This window comes from Bactrocera neohumeralis, chromosome 2 (assembly GCF_024586455.1).
Source record: "Bactrocera neohumeralis isolate Rockhampton chromosome 2, APGP_CSIRO_Bneo_wtdbg2-racon-allhic-juicebox.fasta_v2, whole genome shotgun sequence".
Taxonomy (NCBI): domain Eukaryota; kingdom Metazoa; phylum Arthropoda; class Insecta; order Diptera; family Tephritidae; genus Bactrocera; species Bactrocera neohumeralis.
Window position 1 is genome coordinate 49,848,482 of NC_065919.1, and position 19,862 is coordinate 49,868,343.

Below are 19,862 nucleotides of genomic sequence, written 5' to 3' on the forward strand. Positions count from 1 at the left end.
AAATGCATGGGTTCGAAGAGCATGAGAAGTTGGCCGATAGGGGTAATACTCGAAAATTCTACGAAAAGCTGAGGCGACTAACAAAAGGTTTCCAGATCGGAGCATTCTCTTGTAGAGCCCCCAAAGGTGATCTAGTGACTGATGCCCAGAGCTTACTGAAATTATGGAGGGAACATTTCTCCAACCTGCTGAATGGCAGTGAAAGCATAACACCAAGAGCTGGTGAACCCATTCGACCGCGAAGCGCTGAACAACATTCTGCAATGAAATGATACAGAAAATTTGTGAATGCCCTGATTGTATCTTAAGCAGAAAGAAAATAATAAAAGGTTTTATACTAAAAGTAGATATAATGGTTCATTGCTTAACATGTTTTACAATAGTTTTTGTTGAAATTGTTCCATTAAGAGGTTTTTATGATAGTAAGCTCCTTTTGTCATATCAGCTATAATTATTAAAAAATATGGGGGAAAATAATTTTAGTTAAAATTTTAATAAAACACACAAAGGAAACCCCCAGCCAGCATTTATTTTTATGTTTTTACCTTGTGAATTAAAATATAAAGTGCATAATACTTGTTTTTATAAAATATCAAAAAGCACAAGTGTGCAAATAGAAGGCTTTTATTGCTAAAAAGTTTAATGAATTCATTTCGAAGATGTTGTTTCCGCCACTTAAAACAATGAATTATTTTTCAATAATAAAAAAGTATTATTTTAGTATGCTTTATTAAATTTATATTTCAATAAAGTACTGAAGTTGTAAGAAAAGGTGACAAAATCTATATACATATATATAACAATTAAGGAAGGCCTAAGTTCGGGTGCAACCGAACATTGTAGCAAAAGTTTGCAAGAGTATAAAAATTATGTATGTGTCATGTTTCTCCGGGGTTAACTCATAAACTACTGAACCGATTGTAGTAAGATTTAGCACACTGTGTACAGTTTGATTCAACAAAAGAGACAAACTAGTTTATATCTCATTTATGTTAAAAGTAAAACATTAGAAAAGGATTCTCTTTGAATGTCTATTATATATCTCACCGATTGACTAATAAGTTCGCAATTGGAACTTTGATCCACATACTGGAAAGTCAAAGAATCAGATGGAATTGAAAAATCAGTAATGTTAAGATTATACTATATACTAAATTTGGTCATTAACGGTCGAGCAGGTCCTGAAATGTGGGTTTTTACTGAAATGTGGGCGGTGGCACGGTGGCATTTTGACGCCGTCTTCCATAAAGTCCTCTTGTAACATACTATTTTATTATTATTTACTATATTATTTATGGATTTATCGCACTTTTAGTAGCTCTTAAGGAAACTGTAATATGGAGAGGGAGCTGGGTTATCATCCGATTTCATCCAGTTTTACCACATTGGCTAAGCGCCCCAAGAGATTTGTTTTGAGCAAATTTGGATGCTGTATTATATGTAGCTTAGGAGATATGTACATTCAACCTTTTAGATTGCCTATTGGGATGGCAATACCGTGATACGTGTCAAATTAACTTAGTATTATTACTTAATTTAGTGCTTAGTTAGGACACTTTATAAATTTTCGTTTAATAGCGTTTTCTGGGCGTGGCTGTGGTCCAACTACGCGAATTTATATTATATTATAAAATAATCTTAAACATTTTTATTATCTATAAATATATATATAAATATTACAAAACCTACTTGTCGATTGTTTGTTCGCAGTAAATTCCTAAGCCCTGAACCTATTATAAACAGTTCTAGCGTACTTATTCTAACTCAGATGATAAGAAATGTTATATAATAATATGAAGGCGTGAAATTATTTTATTGACAATTATTTGTTTATTATATGACAAAAGGTAGTCTAACAGATGGCGATGTAAGGTAATTATCTCTGAGGATTAAGTAGCTTGCGCTCTATTAAAGGTTAAATTACATGTCATATAAGTATATATTGCAAGAGATTAAGTAATTGCGGTATAGATGCAATATTACAAAAAACTTCAATCAAACTTTGAGATGAGTGAACATTTGCCTAGAGAAATGCAAGATTTAATCTTGAAAATTTAAACAATAAACTTTTCGGTGTTGCTGTCAGACTATTGTCGGATTTTTTCAGACAGATCTTAACAGAAAACGTTTGGTTAACAAAAATATTACCGGAAATATTTTTGAAGCAATCATTTTGACTGGTAAGTTCAATGGAGAAATGTTGCTATTGCATTCCTTTTCAATGAATCTACCTTACCCTTCCAATGGCTACAGTTTTCGATTATTTCAACTTTCACAATGCCTATAAATAAGTCTCAAAGCCAAAAATATATATTTGCGGTTTAGATTTTAAAAATTAATCTTTCTTATGGGTAAAATTTTTTATGAATCTTTTACAAATCTCTACCCAAGTTGAATCTCCTAGATTCTTATACCAGCAGGAAGCAATAAGGTTTTCGTCTTTATTTGTTAATAATATTTACACCGAATTCAATAGTTTATAGCATTTTAAAATAGTAAGACTTTGTTCATAATTTTTAAATTCTTAATTTATTCTTCAAAACCTTTGTCGGCCCCCTCAAAGTAAACCCCCTTGGCAAAAACTTATTTTATTGTGCCAACGTTATTTCCAATCCTCGAAACAGATGTTAAAGTCAATTTCGGGAATAGCCTTCAATGTGCGTAGCGATTCACGTTTAATGCCTTGAACTGACTAAAAACGGTTTCCCCGGAGCGGTCGTTCAAGTTTGCTGAAAAGCCAAAAGTCACACGGAGTTAAGTCAGGCGAATACGATGGTTGCGGCATGATGTTGATTGAAAATTTGGCGAAAAACTCTCGAAGAATCAATGCGGCGGCGACGGTGCATTATCGTGCTGTAAAGCCAAGAGTTTTCCGCAATAATTCCGGCCTCTTTTTACGAAGAGCTTCGCGCAAACATGATGCATAACTGTGTAAACTGTTGTAAATAAATAATGTAGTATTCCTTGTTGACAGTTTGCACATCTTGAAAATCAAAGAAAGCAGCTTTGACGTGGTTTTTTGGCTTCGGCTCACCTTTTACACGATATTCGTCTTTTTCCAAGTCGCGAGCATAGATTCAAGACTCATCGTTTGTAATAATACATTTCATGACATCCTGGTAGTTGAAAATCACTGTTTCGCAGACGTTACGCGACGCTGCTTTCACTTTTCTTAGGCCCAAATGATCTTTCAAATCACTGATTCACTGATCCTTCCGATATTCCAACAATGGCAGTAAGATCTCTGCCTATTAATCGTCGATTCTCAAGCGCCAATTCCTTTATTTTTATGGCGTGCTGTTCATCAGTTGATTTTGTAGACCGTCCTGGATGTGGTTCGTCGTTAATTAATATCAGTAAATCTTTCAAAAACGCAAAATATTATTTTACAAAGAACAGAAATTTGTAAGAATTTCGATGCAATCTAGACATGTTTTTAAGATACAGTTCAATTATATTCTTGGATGCAACAGGAATCCTTCGGTCGATCAAGTACTAAGGCTAGCCGCTCAATAATAATTATTCTTTTAAAATTTTCCACACAGGTTTACAATTTCTTCTTAAAATAAAATATCAAAATACGCTCTCACTGTCTATCTGCAATGGTGGAAAGAGCCACTTATACGAGCTTTGTTGAATAGTCTTCTGTTCGAAGATCTGATCTCCGTTAAATCTACGTTGCCCACCAAAGAGGCTTCCCTTTACCTTTCTGAGCTTTCAAAGGCAGTAGCTTTCAAGAGTAGTTCTACTCACAGAGCTGAAAACCTCATCAATCGCACACGCAGATAGGATAGATTCCATGTCGTTTGGGGTTGGAAAAGTTGATCGAACCTTCCTGCATTACAGATGTCAATTGATATTTCTGAAGTTTCTATAGGTTTTGCACTTCGGGCGCAAAGCGTCCAAGCTGAAACAGAATTCAACCTACAATACCAGAAATATTTGCTACTTGCACCAATAGTAAGTGTTTCGTTAGGCTTCTTCTTTTGCTTCTTGTTTGCATTATTATGTGATTCCAGAAATTAAAGATCCTACCGTATAAGGAAGTGCCCACCGATTGTTGCCATGTTAAAATATTTCCTCACATGTTACAACCGGCTTAGGAAATCCCTTTAAGAATTTTTCATTTCACCGAAATAAGGGCAATAATTCTAGAAATCCGAACGAAGACCATCGTTGTACAGAGTTTTACAAAAACGTTAATTAGAACTTACTAGCGTTTTCAGTACATAAAGCATATATGTATTTGAAAGTACAAACTCCTTGAACATCCCTTGAAGAAATACAGACTGGCTTCTAGTCAGCGAGCTCTCTTGCAAATCCACTAAATACCCTCTAGTTAATAAAACAAAAACAAAGTTTTTGTGAGGTAAAATAGATGTGCACTTACATAAGTATATTTTATTACAATAAAAATCGGTTTCAAAACTAAATAATTAAAACTAAATTAAATAAATTAGATTCGGCTTTAGTCTTCAACAATGGATGCCATTGTAGTGGTCAGTTCAGTAAAGCACGCTAAATGCCGCCTTTACGCCGATAAACCTGGCGTCTATTCAATGCTTGCAATGGCCGATAGTTGTTCCATAACGGTGCACCATTGGTCTGTCTCAGTTCGAAGAATCTTTGGATCTATGCAAAAGCGTTGGGGCATTAAGAAAAAAATGAAATTAAGCATTATGTACAGTTGTTTACCATTTCACGTGATATCAAAAGCGGTCTGGGAAAAACGTGCCAGGTAACCGCTTCCGAACAGGGCGGTGTGGTCAGTGAGCCTGAAAATGTTTGGTATCAAATTATCATTAAACAATAAACGTATGTATGTATGTGTGTCAGGCACCTCTGTAGGCGAAAAAGTTTCGGGTATCCACATCACCCAGAAAGTGATTCAAGCTAAGTTGATTAATGATAGTCGTGTTCGTGTTGGCCGCCCGCACTCTGGGTAATGAATTGAAAACTATATTCAGGCCTGGGTAATAAGTTTGCGGAATCTATGAAGCACAGACATTTATTATGCGTAAGAAATAAACATTTCCAGCTACACGCCACACTTACGTCCACAATGTTAATCATAACGGCCAACACAGCCAAACCGTCTGGATGTTGCATTGCTTCCTGTGCGTTGCCATATTTCATATTTTTATGCACAATGTGGATTTCCACATCGTAACGGTAACCATTTACGGTGTGCTCCGAACCCCTAGCACCACCTGGCGCACCCCAATGAAAATGCACCGACTGCGCTTCGTAGACGCCATCCAACAGACCGCCTGTGATAGTTGGTCGCGGTCCACGTACAGTCTCCGGCAGTGCTATGTCAGCTGTTAAGTATGACAGAGTGTTATTCAATTCAGTCTTGGAATTTGTTGTTGCTATAAAGAAATTTGTATGTAAGTATGTATATGGGTTACCTGTGTGACCGTTATTGACGAGCGTCAGTCGGCCAGCGAACGGCTGTGCATAGTTTCTGAACTTCAAAGCCGGCTTAAGCGATCCGATAGACTGAAAGTGAACACAAACAAAAAGTATGAAATATGAGATACAAATATAAAATTATAAAAGAATTGAAGCATCCCATATCGTCACTTAATATGTCAGTAATTAGAATTAATATATCAACGCAAAACTGGTAACACGTAAGTATATTAATTATGCAATTTGCTAATTTGACAATTAAGAAACGAACACACTTCACTATGTGTCGGTATGTTATATATGTATACCATAGATCTATGGTACACTAAAGTTTTCATTTGGTTGTGTTTGAAATTGAGTTATTTGCTTTAGCAAATATGACAGATTTATGCAAATGTTATGACATAGAATTAATTATGTCATACGTGATGACAATAAAAATAATAGTCTGTATAGATGTTATGATGGTATAAATTATTTGATTTAATTATGAAATATCTCTAATTATTATTTCAGAGGCTCCTCCTCTTGAAGATAATAATGAAATTAATTTTGAGGGTGAGATACTGCTATATAAAAAAAAAACAAGAAAAAACGTTAACTTCGGCTGCACCGAAGCTAATATACCCTTCACAGGTGCATTTCTTTTAGTAACTATGTGTTCAGTTTGTATGGAAGCTATATGCTATAGTAATCCGATCTGAACAATTTCTTCGGAGATTACATTGTTGCCTTAGAAAATAACATATACCAAATTTCGTGAATATATCTTGTCAAATGTGAAAGTTTTCCATACAAGAACTTGATTCCGATCGTTCAGTTTGTATGGCAGCTATATGCTATAGTGGTCCGATATCGGCCGTTCCGACAAATGAGCAGCTTCTTGAAGAGAAAATGATGTTTGCAAAATTTCAAAACGATATCTTAAAAACTGAAGGACTAGTTCGTATATATACAGACAGACGGACGGATGACGGACAGACGGACATGGCTAAATCGACTCCGCTCAACATACTGATCATTTATATATATACTTTATAGGGTCTCTCACGATTCCTTCCGGGTGTTACAAACTTCGTGACAAACTTAATATACCCTGTTCAGGGTATAATTATGACCTACGTGTAGTTTAATGATAGACATTTTGTTATATTGATATCACTTCGCAGTGCTTAGTTGCTAACGGGTCTAGAAATAATGTCATGTTTCCTGTCATCTAGTTAGGATTCAGTAATTTTTTTCTATTTTTGAGTTGGGAAATAGATAGGAGAAAATAGATCTCATGCAGTTTTTTTTGTACTATTATTAAAACGTGAATAATGTAACCCATAGCGCCAGAAAAGAAGAAAACGTGAAAAATTTGCACTATGTCTGTTTTTGGGCTTATCTCGAAATTTCAGCATAGTCTTGTCTAGTGCTGTAATACTCAGTTTGAATTGTTATTATAGACTTTGAATGAGATTCTTTTTAATGAAAAAACATTTGAAATTCAAGCGGCAAATATCACCAGTCTTTACGTTAGTTTAGTTGTAAAAGCTACAAGGTTTGACCAGAGACTTAAATCTGGTCCCACGGTGAGTAGTTAGCTCTTGGAGCTCGCTCCAATCTGCTCATTGGCTTTGGCCTTTTGTGGAGATTTGTGGTGGATGTGGTTTAAACCTAAAAGCAGGTAGAATTGAAAATGCTATTCAGTGTGGAGTCGCACTGCGGCCGTGTGCCAGATTCATAGCACGGCAGAGGTTTTAGATCGGCCTCGAACGCGGTCAAGGCGTTAAAGGTGTACCTTACACCCGATCAATTGGAACCAAATAATTGTTTTGATTTATGTGCTTTTAAGCACCGTGAGGTTAGATCATCGACGGTAGATACTCACGTAAATCACAATGATTGTTGTCCTTTTTATAGAGTTTTCTGAAGGCACAGATTATTGGAAATGTTTCAGAGTCAATCGAAGTCATCGGTAGATTCAATCGGTTCTATAGAATAGCTTAATTAGGTGTTTGGCAAATCAGATCAATATTAATCTGCCGAAGCCGTAATGCTAACCTTTTCTCAAAACAGAATTAAAAAAACATTTCCAAAACGCTATGACTTTTTTCGACTCGCCAAAGGTTTTGAAGAGCGAATAGAACAAAAAATTAAAATATTAAATTCAAATGGATAACTTTGCTGTCAACGTTTTAATAAGAGAGCAGAACGCAATCATAGCGAGTAGAGAACTGACGAATCGAGGACGTCGTGTATTACTTCTGAATAGCTCGTGGCTAATTTCTAGAGTTTTCAAAATAATATACATAAGTACTTGGGAAACCATAAAATAAATTCAGGTAACTCTAGATTAATGATGAAACTTTGATAATCCGAGTACTCGGAATGCATCGTACTCGGAGTTTCTTAAGTTTTGGTACTCGGATTATTCAAAATTATTCGATTCGCCACATTATCCGATGGGGAATGTGGGAAATTGAACAGTGTAATAATGCAAAGAGTCAACCTGAATCAGTCGTAGTAATCTAGAAGACTTATACAAAGGTAAAGCAGACTTACTTTTGAGTTAAGCCGATGTTTCTTAAAGGGTTATATACAGTTAGAATTTTCGAAAAATCGATTATTCTTTATTATATTTTCTTAATGTACATAAATTTAAGAATACGTACAAAAAAGGCGTTTGAGAGTGCTTGGAAGTGAATTTCAAACTTTAAACGCATTTTTTTCAAAATGGTGTTTTCAAAGTCGAAAACAGCTAAACCGATTAATTTCAAATTTTAACACGAGTTTCTTAAATATATAAAATAAATATTTTTATAAACAATTTAAGGCCGAAGTTCTAGTCAAAAATCTATTTTGTTTTTTTGAGAAACCGCCATTTTGTCCAAAAATTGTGTTTTGCTTTTTATTTTTATTATTTTATTAGATTAATTACTATTAGATTAATTACTAGTTTTAACATTACTTTAACGAAATCTGTTCGGTTTTTTAATATCAGAGGATGCAATTCAGACATATAGTGATCGCCGCAAAAGGATTTTTTTGAGTGGAGCTCCGGGAGATAAGCTGTAGTTCCTTTCCAAATAAATATTTTTACAATATTAAGTCTTAAAATACAGTTAAAAGATACCATAATATCTGTATACATTTTTGGATTAATAAATTGAAAGGTTTTCTCAGAAAAAATTCTGGAACGTTCGCTTTTTTCGGCCTGTATAAAACCACTTAAATTGTGGTTTGCTATCAACAAAGTTCTAGTTATGGTATATTTGAATATATGGTATATATGTACAATGACGTTTAAGAATCAGCTACAAAAGTATCCAATACACAAAACTTACCGTATAATGATCCAAATTGATCGGCGACTGTTGCGATCCACCACAAGTTGGATAATCTGCGATCCATCTATTTGTATCACGGTAATCCCACTGTGGCGCACTCTGATCCGCTATTTGGCGGGCTGAACAATGCAATGCAATTGAAAAGAAGAAACAACATGTGCATAAATAATAAATAAAACTTGTTTAACAATAATTACTTAATAAAGGCAATAGTAGTTTGCCAAAAAATTTGCAATAAAAAAAGTGGAAATAAATTAAGCGTGACCTAACATAACAGCTGCGAGTTTGACGTTTGACTCGGTTTATATTAATTTATGTGTGAGTTGGAGCATCTTCAAACATTTACTTATGCATTTCTAATGAGACGTAACGCTCTGTTGTAGATCACTAACGCGAGTGCGAGTTGTTGTTGCATGAAATGGAAAGTGAACCATATACTTGTATCTCACTACCTACCTATGTATGGCACATAGAAAAGTAAATGTATACGAACAAAAACAATGTCAAGAAAGAAGATCGCTCCAAAATATAAATTATGTTATGCTCAACGACATATGAACATACATTTTTACATACTAATATTTATTTATACATACGAATGTATATACTCGTATACAATAGGTATTTATAATTTATGCGCACATATAATATTTTTCTGGAAGAATTGTTATTTTCATTCTTTTGAGATTTATTTGTGGTTTTGATTTCAATTTTGCACAATTCCAAGTTGATTTCAATAAAAATTTGGCTCATTTTGTATACCGTTATACGCAAGTGTACATATGTATGGTATATGCATATCTGTTGTTAATATTTATAGAATGTGTGACTATCTTGAGCAATACTTAGTTGTGCTTAGTCAGCCAGTGACGCAATTTTGTCCAAGAAATCTGTTTCAATTTCGAATTTTGGAAAAAGTGTGGCACGCGCTTTTATTCCAAAAAATGTTGCATGATTAAGTGGAAATTAAATAAGCCTCTTTATTAGAATATTTCAAGAATAAATAAAAGCAGTTATTTACGGTAATATGATGAACACATGTACGTAAATACAGTTATTTATTATCCATTAAGAGCCATAATTGTCAACATTTAAAAAAGCTTCTTCATTTTAGCAGAAACAACAACAGAACAAACTAAATATGCAAACATTTTTCATACACATTGTGACAAAAAGCACCCGGAAATTGTAATTTTATCTCAAATTTTGTATTTCTAATCAAATTTTGTGTGCGGAATCGTTGTTAATGTTGGAAAAGGCTTACGGTGATTCAGTTTTATCATAAACACAAGCCTACGAGTGGTACAAATTGTTCAAAGACGGTTGAGAGATCGTCGAAGACATGCCTCGTTCTGGACGACCTTCGATCTCTTCAACTGATAAAAATATTAAAAATAAAAAAAACGCTTCGGCTGCACCGAAGCTAATATACCCTTCACAGATTACATTGGTGCCTTAGAAAATAATTTATACCAAATTTCGTAAATATATCTTGTCAAATACCAACAAGAACTTGCTTCCGATCGTTCAGTTTGTATGGTAGCTATATGCTATAGTTAACCGATCTGAACAATTTCTTCAGAGATTACATTGTTGCCTTAGAAAATAATCTATACCAAATTTGGTGAAGATACATTGTCAAATGTGAAATTTTCCATACAAGTTGATTCCGATAGTTTATATGACATTATATGTTATAGTGGTCCGATATCGCCGTACAAATGAGCAGCTTCTTGAAGAGAAAATGACGTTTGCAAAATTTCAAAATGATTCTTAACAAGTAAGGAAGGGCTAAGTTCGGGTGTCACCGAACATTTTATACTCTCGCATGATAAAGTGATAATCGAGATTTCATTATACGTCATTTACATATTTTTCAAATACCGTATTTTTGTAAAATTCCGCTATCATCATTGGTTCCTAATGTACTATATATATTATACAGAGAAGGCATCAGATGGAATTCAAAATAGCGTTATATTAGAAGAAGGCGTGGTTGTGAACCGATTTCACCTATATTTCGTACATGTCATCAGGGTGTTAAGAAAATATTATATACCGAATTTCTTTGAAATCGGTCTAGTAGTTCCTGAGATATGGTTTTTGGTCCATAAGTGGGCGAGGCCACGCCCATTTTCAATTTTTAAAAAACGCCTGGGTGCAGCTTCCTTCTGCAATTTCTTCCGTAAAATTTGTGTTTCTGACGTTTTTTGTTAGTCCGTTAACGCACTTTTAGTGATTTTCAACATAACCTTTGTATGGGAGGTGGGCGTGGTTATTATCCGATTTCTTCCATTTTTAACTGTATATGGAAATGCCTGAAGAAAACGTCTATAGAGTTTGGTTGACATAGCTATAGTAGTTTCCGAGATATGTACAAAAAACTTAGTAGGGGGCGGGACCACGCCCACTTTTCCAAAAAAATTACGTCCACATATGCCCCTCCCTAATGCGATCCTTCGAAATTTCATGAATCTTTATTTATGGCTTTTGAAATAGGTTTTCGGTTTCCGCCATTTTGTGGGCGTGGCACATTTTGCCCATCTTCGAACTTAACCTTCTTATGGAGCCAAGAAACACGTGTACCAAGTTTCATCAAGATATCTGAATTTTTATCAAGTTACAGCTTGCACGGACGGACGGACAGACGGACGGACATAAGACAGACATCCGGATTTCAACTCTACTCGTCACCTTGATCACTTTGGTATATATAACCCTATATCTGACTCTTTTAGTTTTAGGACTTACAAACAACCGTTATGTGCACAAAACTATAATACTCTCCTTAGCAACTTTGTTGCGAGAGTATAAAAACTGAGGGACTAGTTCGTATATATACAGACAGACGGACAGACAGACAGACGGACATGGCTAAATCGACTCAGCTCAACATACTGATCATTTATATATATACTTTATAATGTCCCGACGCTTCCTTCCGGGTGTTACAAACTTCGCATTTAATATACCCTGTTCAATAAAAAATGAAGGAAAGGGTGCTTGAAAATCGTCAGGCAAGTGTTAGAGAGATTCTTTTGCCAGCTCGATAACTCTCGCGAGTCCGTTCGAGTGATTTTGGTGAATATTTTGGGTATGAAACGCGTTTTTGCTCGATTCTGAATTCTTTTGGAAAAGAGTTACGGTACCGTGGACATGCTTGATCGTGCGAATTCCGATCCCACATTCATATAGAGCATTACAACTGCTGATGAGGCAGGAGTTTTGTGAGGGAGGGCAAAACGAGTCAAGAAATGGACCGAATTTAAAGCCAAAAATACAATGAATACCATCGATCGATCACCGTATTCACCAGATTTGGCTCCGTGTGATTTTTTCATGTTGAACCCTGGATCCATTTTCAGTCGATCGAAGATATAAAACAAAATTCACTGAAGGAGCTAAAGACCATCCCAAATGGTGGTTATGAAAAGTGTTTCGAGGGCCGGAAAAATCGTTGCCATAAGTGTATTACATCTGGTGGTGATTGATTGAAGGCGACAAAATAAATATTGATGAATAATTAAATATTTTCTTATTTACATATTCCGGGTATGTTTTTGTCACAACGTATTACGATGACACTAAAGGTATTTTAGCACTAGTTTCAGCTAGTTGGACAATTTTTAATAGTTGCGAATATATTTGCATATTTATGAATGGAATTCCATGCCCAAAAAAGTTGCTGATGGTTTTTGTAAAACGTAGTAAATGATTAACATTGATATATATTTTTTTTTACGGTATTAAACTCTAACTGACGGGTTTTGACCATTTTTCAAAGGTTTATTAAATAATTAATAGGCACGAAGCGATTTCGTGCGGAAATGTAAAATATGTTTACTATTTTTATAGATTAAGTGACTTAGTAGTAACTGTAGGTCACGATATTTTCGAAAAAGATAACAAATAGGGAAGTGAAAGTGTGTGGAGTTGCGTTTATATTGGCTAAGAGGATTTTCTCAAACAAGCAATAAATTAACGATCAGCTGAGAAATGATTAAATATGTTTACTAGGTCTTCAAGAAGAAAGTATGAAATATGGATCACGACAGTTTCGTGCCGGTACTTTTTTGGTGTGCGTTTGACAGCAATAAACTATGATTCGTGACGTCATGATAAATTAAAAGAAAAGATTTTTGGTAATAAGTTTGACAGCTTTAATGTGTTGCCGCTTCACATTATTTTGTTAATAACGTATAACTTATAACAAACTGTGACAGATCACGCGTGGGTCGTGACAATTGTCCCTTTTTACCCTTTTTAATGATATAGAAAAATATCATTACAGTAAAAAATAATTTTATTTTCATTCTTTGCCATTTAAAAATATCAAAAAAAAGTGTAGAATAAAAGTGTATTACCAAAACCAGTATAAAAAAATAAAAAAAGATCATTTCTTTATTACAACATTGGCTCAAGTGCAAAACCACCAAAATAGCAATAAAACAAAGTAACCTTGAGGCGTGAGAAAATTACCGCAACAATATTACAAAAAAAAAATTATTATTGAATAAATTATTGTCTAATATAATTAACAATGCTTCGAAACTCGTTCCATAGCTCATATCGGTAAAAGCATGCGGTTTGGTAAAACCCATGTCATATTGATAAGCTTTTTTTTGGCAATTAAACCGCTAATCGAGAACACAATAACAAAACGAAAACCAAACATTTTTGCCGGTAAATTACACAGTCACCGCGTGGCCGGTTGAAAATTACGAAGCTGAGATGATGACTTGGAAAATCCAAAGCAAACCTTTTGGGCACCAGCTTTTTATTTACATTTCTTTTGACCAAGTTTTAACGGGGTCATTACACCGAGCAAACAATTTTCATTTCAGCAAATTTAAAGTTGGGATACCTTATATGGAATTTTACTTTGATACTATTTTTTAGAAATAATTATTAAGTGTTCTACCATTCCTTGCCATGGAGTTAAATTCGGATATGCAAGAATATTGTACAGACATAATACAATGTTTCATTTTAATTCAATAAAATATCAATTAAAAAGTGCTTATAATTAAAAAACAATAATAAAATTAATTTAAAAATAATATTTCAATTTAAGATACCAAAGTGTTTGAAAGTAATAAATCAAAATTTTTGATTATGACAAAGATAATGAATTTTCAGCATCGAATCGAAAATGAATATTTTTGCGCTTTGAGACTTAGTTATTTATACACAACTCATTTCGCATAATCATAACGGGTGATCCAAGTATAAGTACTTTTTTCAATACCCTTTTTTTGATAGATCACGCGTGGGTCGTGTCAAGCTGTCATGTTTTTTTTGTTCAGTCTAGTTTGGCATTTTAACATGGCAAGACTTACGCCTGAACAACTTTTAGAAAACATTAAATATTATTACGAAAATTTACGTTCTGTAGAGAATGTGTTTCGCGCTTGGCTCAAGTTATGGTCAACATAATCGGTCTAAAATACAGCAGCCGTACCTGAGAGTGTACACGAAGACCGTGGAAGTTGATTCGACGCCGTTCGCTCGGACTGACGTATGGAACGACTTGGCGCATTTTACGTCAAAATCTTAAATTAAAAGCGTACAAATTACAGCAAGAACTGAAGCTGCTCGACCTTCCCAAGCGACATCGTTTCGCTCTATGGGCTCTTGAAAAGTTCCAAGAAGATCCGACATTTTTCGAGTCAAATTTTGTTCATTTCTGGCTCAATGGGTATGTAAACAAGCGAAATTGCCGCATTTGGTACGAAGAGACCTGAAGATTTTCAAGAGTTGCCATTTCAACCAGAAAAAATAACGATTTGGTATGGTTTGTGGACCGGTGGAATCATCAGTTCATATTTCTTCAAAAATGATGTCGGTAAAAAATTGTGCTACGAAACCGACTATTTGATGCCTGAAATTGAAGCTCGTGATTCCAACGACATTTGATTTCAACAAGACGGCGCCAGTTCCCACACATCGCCTCAATCAATTTAATTATTGAGAGAACGCTTCGGTGAGTAGATAATTTCACGTTATGAGCCGGTTCTTTTAGTCACCAAGATCGTGTGATATCACACCGTTAGACTTTTTCCTATAAAGATATGTAAAATCTAAAGTATATACGGACTCTCCCGCTTCGATTCAGGTTTTGGAGCAAAACATCACGCGTATCATTCGCCAGTTACCAGTCGAAATGCTCGAATGAGTCATCGAAAATTGGACTCAACGGATGGACCATCTGATACGTAACCGCGGTCAACATTTGAAAAAGATAATCTTCAACAAATAAATGTCAAAGAATGTTCTCTTGAATAATTACAAACATTCACCATTAAATTTGAAGTTTCGGTATTTTTTCTTTAAAAGAGTAGGGAACTTCCATATCAGCCTTTATTATCGCCGGAATTAAATATATTTGTATATATGTAGGGTATTTGTAAATATGAAGGGCTTTTTCTTAATAAAAAATTTGCAAAGAAGTTTTTAACATTCGGAAGGAAATGTCGGAGACCCTATAAACTATATATATATAGTAAATGATCTTCGTGACGAACTGAGTCGATTTAGCTAAGTCAATCTGCTAGTCCACGCCCTTTTCTCGAAACCGAGTTGTTCTACAAACTAATTTTTTTGCCAAATATCTTCCCGACATTAGGCATGAATTATTGTCCAAGGCAAGGCTACAACAAATTGTTGAGATCGGCCACTATAACATAGCGATCAAAATCAAATCCTTATATGGAAAACTGTTTTGCTTATGTAGGGTATTATGGCTGCGGTGTAAACGAAGAATAGAAATAGATACATGTATTGTTAAATAAAATTTAAAAATCGTCCTATGGATATAACTTTTATATTTTTTACAATATTTAATATAATAGCTATTTTTTATAAATTTTGCGAGCAGTTTTATAAGAGATTAAAATTATTTAAATTTTATAAATTACGATTTTTAATTTAATTTTTTATTATTTTCCAATATATGTATGTATATTAATTAAAAATATATACATATTTTATTTCTTTTTATTTCCTTTTACTATTTTTGCAAAATAATAAATAAATTTAAATAATTGATTTTTTCATATATATTTTTTATAATTTAATTATTAATATTTTTCAATATATATAATATAAATATATACTATTTATTTTTATTTCCTTTTATTATTTTTAAACGTTATAATATTTAAAATGAACTTTTAATGTGAAGTTAATAATAATTTAAAATTTTATACAAGAATCATTTAAAAATTATTTCAGGGATATATTTACATATGTATGTAATTAAAATTTTTTATTATGTAATATTTAATATTATGGCCATTTGTTTGTAATTTTTCCTCCAATTTCAAAACTTATTTAAATATTACTAAATTAAATTTACAAATTTTTTTTGTTTGCAAAATTTTTCTAATATTATTATTAATTTCATTTTGTTATATTATTTAATAAATAGGAATTGAATTATTTATTTAATTAATTATTACTATTTTTTATTTCATTCTTGTTTACAAATTATAATGATTAATTTTTTTTTTTTTGTTTTGCTACATCTGCGCACCTACGTCCAATAATGATTAATTTTACATTTAATTTTTAATACAATTTAATTAAAAATGGACTAAAAATTGTATTTTATTTCCTTTTATATTATTATATTATATATTTTATTTTTTCATTAAAATTTTAATCATTCGTATTTGTTTTATAAAAAGATGAATTAAAAAAGAATATTTTTTTGTTTGATTTTTAATATTTTTTTGCTATAATATTATATTATATATGTAATTTTATATACCAAATATATATTAATAAAACAAAAACTAATTTTATTTAATATTTTTGTTTAAATTTTAACCATAAATATATTTTTTATTAAATTTTTTATTATTATTTATGTTTCATTTAAAAATTATAATACTTAATTTCACACATATTTTTTAATACTAAAAAATTTATGTTTTAGTAAATTAAATTTATTTTTTCCTCGTTTTTTAAATTTTTTAGTTATAATATTATGTATGTAATTATATACATTTACTATAATATTTCATTTCACGTATAATTTCTTATATTTTTAAAATAAACATAATTTTAAAAGATATTATTATTTCCTTGTGCTTAATTTAACTTTTTCGTTTAAATTTTAAACATTTTTTTAATATAAAATTTTAAATTTTAAACATTTTTTTAATATAAATTAAAAACAAAAATATATTTTTATTTAATTGCTTGTTATTCTTTATGTTTCGTTTAAAATTTATAATACATACATATGTAATTTCACATATAATTTTTAATATTAAAAAATTTATGTGTTAATTAAGTTTTATTATTATTATTTTTTCGCTTTAAAAGTTATAATGTTTCATTTAATATTTAAGTTTTTATATTTGTTTGAAAACATATATGAATTAAAAATATTTTTGTAAGTAATTTTTTTTTTTATTTTTTTTATAACTATATAATATTATATGATATTAATATATATACTATAATATTTCATTTCATATTCAATATTTAATAATTTTAAACAAAAATATATTTCTTTCGTTAAAAGTAATGATACTTCATTTCACATACATATGTATGTATAATTTTTATTATATAAATATAAATTAAAATATTACTTTATGTAATTATGTTTTTTAACATATTTTTTTTGTTTGGAAATTAAATAATCTATGTATACATTTAATAATTTTAATTAATTTTTTTTATTATTAATTTATTTATGTTTCAAATTATTTTATTTTTTTATTATTTATGTTTTGTTTAAAAGTTGTAATATAATTCACATTTAACTTTTAATATTTGTTTTAAATAAATACTAAAAAAATAAATTAAAATAAATATTTTTTGTTATTATTTATGTTTTGTCGCTTCGAAAGTTTCATTTCATATTTATTAGTTTCCTGTATTATTTTTAAATACATATGTATATATATAAATTAAAAAAATATACACATAAATATATTATTTTTTTTTTACATATTTTTCTTTTTTCCGCTTAAAAATTTTATTATATGTTATTTTTATTATTTTTTTAATAATTTTTTTGTTTGCAAAATAGGGTAATTATTATTATTAATTTTTTTATTGTTTTATTTTATTTTCGTTTGTAATATTTCATTTCACATATTTTTTTTAAATTTTTTGGGATTATTCAAGCTCCAGCTCCTTTAGTTTAGCACAAACTATTTTTTAATATTAATATTTTTTTAATAATATTAATATTCTTAAATATTTATTTAATTCACACATAACTATATATCACCATTTCCATATATAATTATCCTTTCTATGAGCAATTTTTCAATTTGTGTGAGTCCTTCAAAAACAAATGCAACAATTACCAGCCAAAAGCTGCAGAAACAGCAACAACGGTTTTCTTAGCACCATTTTAACGCGAAAATTATTTATAAAAAAATAATTGTAAACTTTCGAATTTTTAGAATTTCACTTCAAAATTAATTTTGCTTAAGAAGCTCAATAGCGCTGTGACCGCGTTGACATCGACGAAACTAAACTAAATACAGTTAAAATGCGATCATGCCAGCGAGCGTTGCAGATCGGTTATTGGTGCGATTAACTAAAGCACTGCTCTGGCGACTGCATCAATTTATATACAAGAAGCAAAACAGAGCAACGCCAAGCCGGCTAGCCAAGCGCTGCTTGAGCGAACACACACACACACACGCGCGCAAGTGGCCGGAAGCACCTGAATTTGCAAGAGATCAGACCAAGCTGCGAAGCCGGCAAATGTATGCGCATAAAAACAAGTGTGTGCCTAGTTAAACTCATAGGCATTTACACATACACACGCATACATAGATTATGCATGTGTGTGTGCGTATGAGCGCCGAAAAACGCCTGGAAGTGTTTATTGTTTTTGCGCCGCCGCACGGATTCTGTTTTGGAATATGCGGAGATAATGGTGTGGTTTACCGTATTCATGTACAACACACACACATATGCGCATATATGCATACACTGAAATGTGTTTACATTTGTTTGTGTGTGTTTGTTGTAGCCCTGCGGTTATTGCTTGCAGCGGTTCCGGTAGCCGAAAAGTAGGCGTCTCAAGCCGCCGAGTTTTGTCTTATCAGTTCACACACACACACATATACATATGTATATACCCACATGCACAGGTGAGCGCGTATAAGTGAAAGGTATGATATAATTATGAGAATTCTTGCGTTTGTAGCAACAACAACAACAACCACTTGGTCAAAAGTTTTTCTGGTGCGATATAAAGAAAAAAAAAACCGGTTAATTGCTAATAATATACAATTTATGACAAAATAGCACAAATGTTAAGAGTAAAAAATGCTGTGTATTCTCAATTGTAGCAAATACAATTAGTTGCTAAGGTTTAAGAATGTGTGTTCATACATGTGGGCCTATATACTATGTGTGTATGTACATATGTATGTATTTTTTTATTAAAAAAAACTTACTTTAGCTTACTAAATAGCCCTGCTATTCATTTGGCTGGTAAAATTTTCATTCAATATTTTACAAAGCAAAAATGCCGATGGTCATGCTGGCCATCTTTGGGTTATTCCCATTTAGTCATGGGAGCCTAATCATAGACACGCATAATTTTTGGTAAATTGTGTTTAGAAACTCGTTATTACTCACTGAATTTGTTAATCAGTTTTCTATAAAATAAAATATGAGTTTTGGCTCGTGTAAAAGTGGTTTAAGCTTGGATGTTATACATATATGGGTATTCTGCCCTTCGATGGCGATCATAAAACATCTTGTATTGATTTTTTTGCCCTGAATACGGCTAGCACGGATAATAAATTGACCCATTTCTTTGATTTCGTACTGACAAACGAACGATTGAAGATGCGAGAGAGTAAGCTGAGACAGTATTTATCTCACCAGAGACCAATAATCTTCTTCACCGGAAGAACCGTTTCCAAAGAATGCGAAAAAAATTCCACCCGTCAGAAATTGTGATGCCCAACCTTTTCTGTGGTTCTCAATGTACATATGTCAAATATGAACTCAAAGTGTGATCTACACTGACTAACTGGACGAAGGCAACATGGTCAAAAAATTATGAAGTTCATGCAAAGCCGCAGAAAAACTTGCTCTGCCTTCATGACAACACACCGACACTTTGTC

The 19,862-nt window shown here is 32.2% G+C and overlaps 1 protein-coding gene across 1 annotated transcript; it reads right to left on the minus strand.

Annotated features, from left to right (window-relative positions):
- Nucleotides 1–4,518: 4,518 nt before the first annotated feature.
- On the minus strand, nucleotides 4,519–18,122 carry LOC126760315 (carbonic anhydrase 2-like). The gene is made up of 7 exons (XM_050475915.1): nucleotides 18,077–18,122; nucleotides 8,745–8,866; nucleotides 5,412–5,502; nucleotides 5,056–5,321; nucleotides 4,841–4,991; nucleotides 4,696–4,775; nucleotides 4,519–4,632 (listed from the first exon to the last, which is right to left on the minus strand). The coding sequence occupies exons 1-7, from the start codon at nucleotides 18,120–18,122 to the stop codon at nucleotides 4,519–4,521; spliced, it is 870 nt and encodes a 289-aa protein (XP_050331872.1).
- Nucleotides 18,123–19,862: the final 1,740 nt, after the last annotated feature.

Bases quoted from the DNA above. Each gene is read 5' to 3' on its own strand.
- LOC126760315 (XM_050475915.1), bottom strand. From the start codon at position 18,122: ATGGTGCTAAGAAAACCGTTGTTGCTGTTTCTGCAGCTTTTGGCTG. The intron at 8,867-18,076 runs GTAATTGTTGCA...TGCATTGTTCAG, and splicing joins GTTTCTGCAGCTTTTGGCTG to CCCGCCAAATAGCGGATCAG. The intron at 5,322-5,411 runs GTAACCCATATA...CATACTTAACAG, and splicing joins CGTCAATAACGGTCACACAG to CTGACATAGCACTGCCGGAG.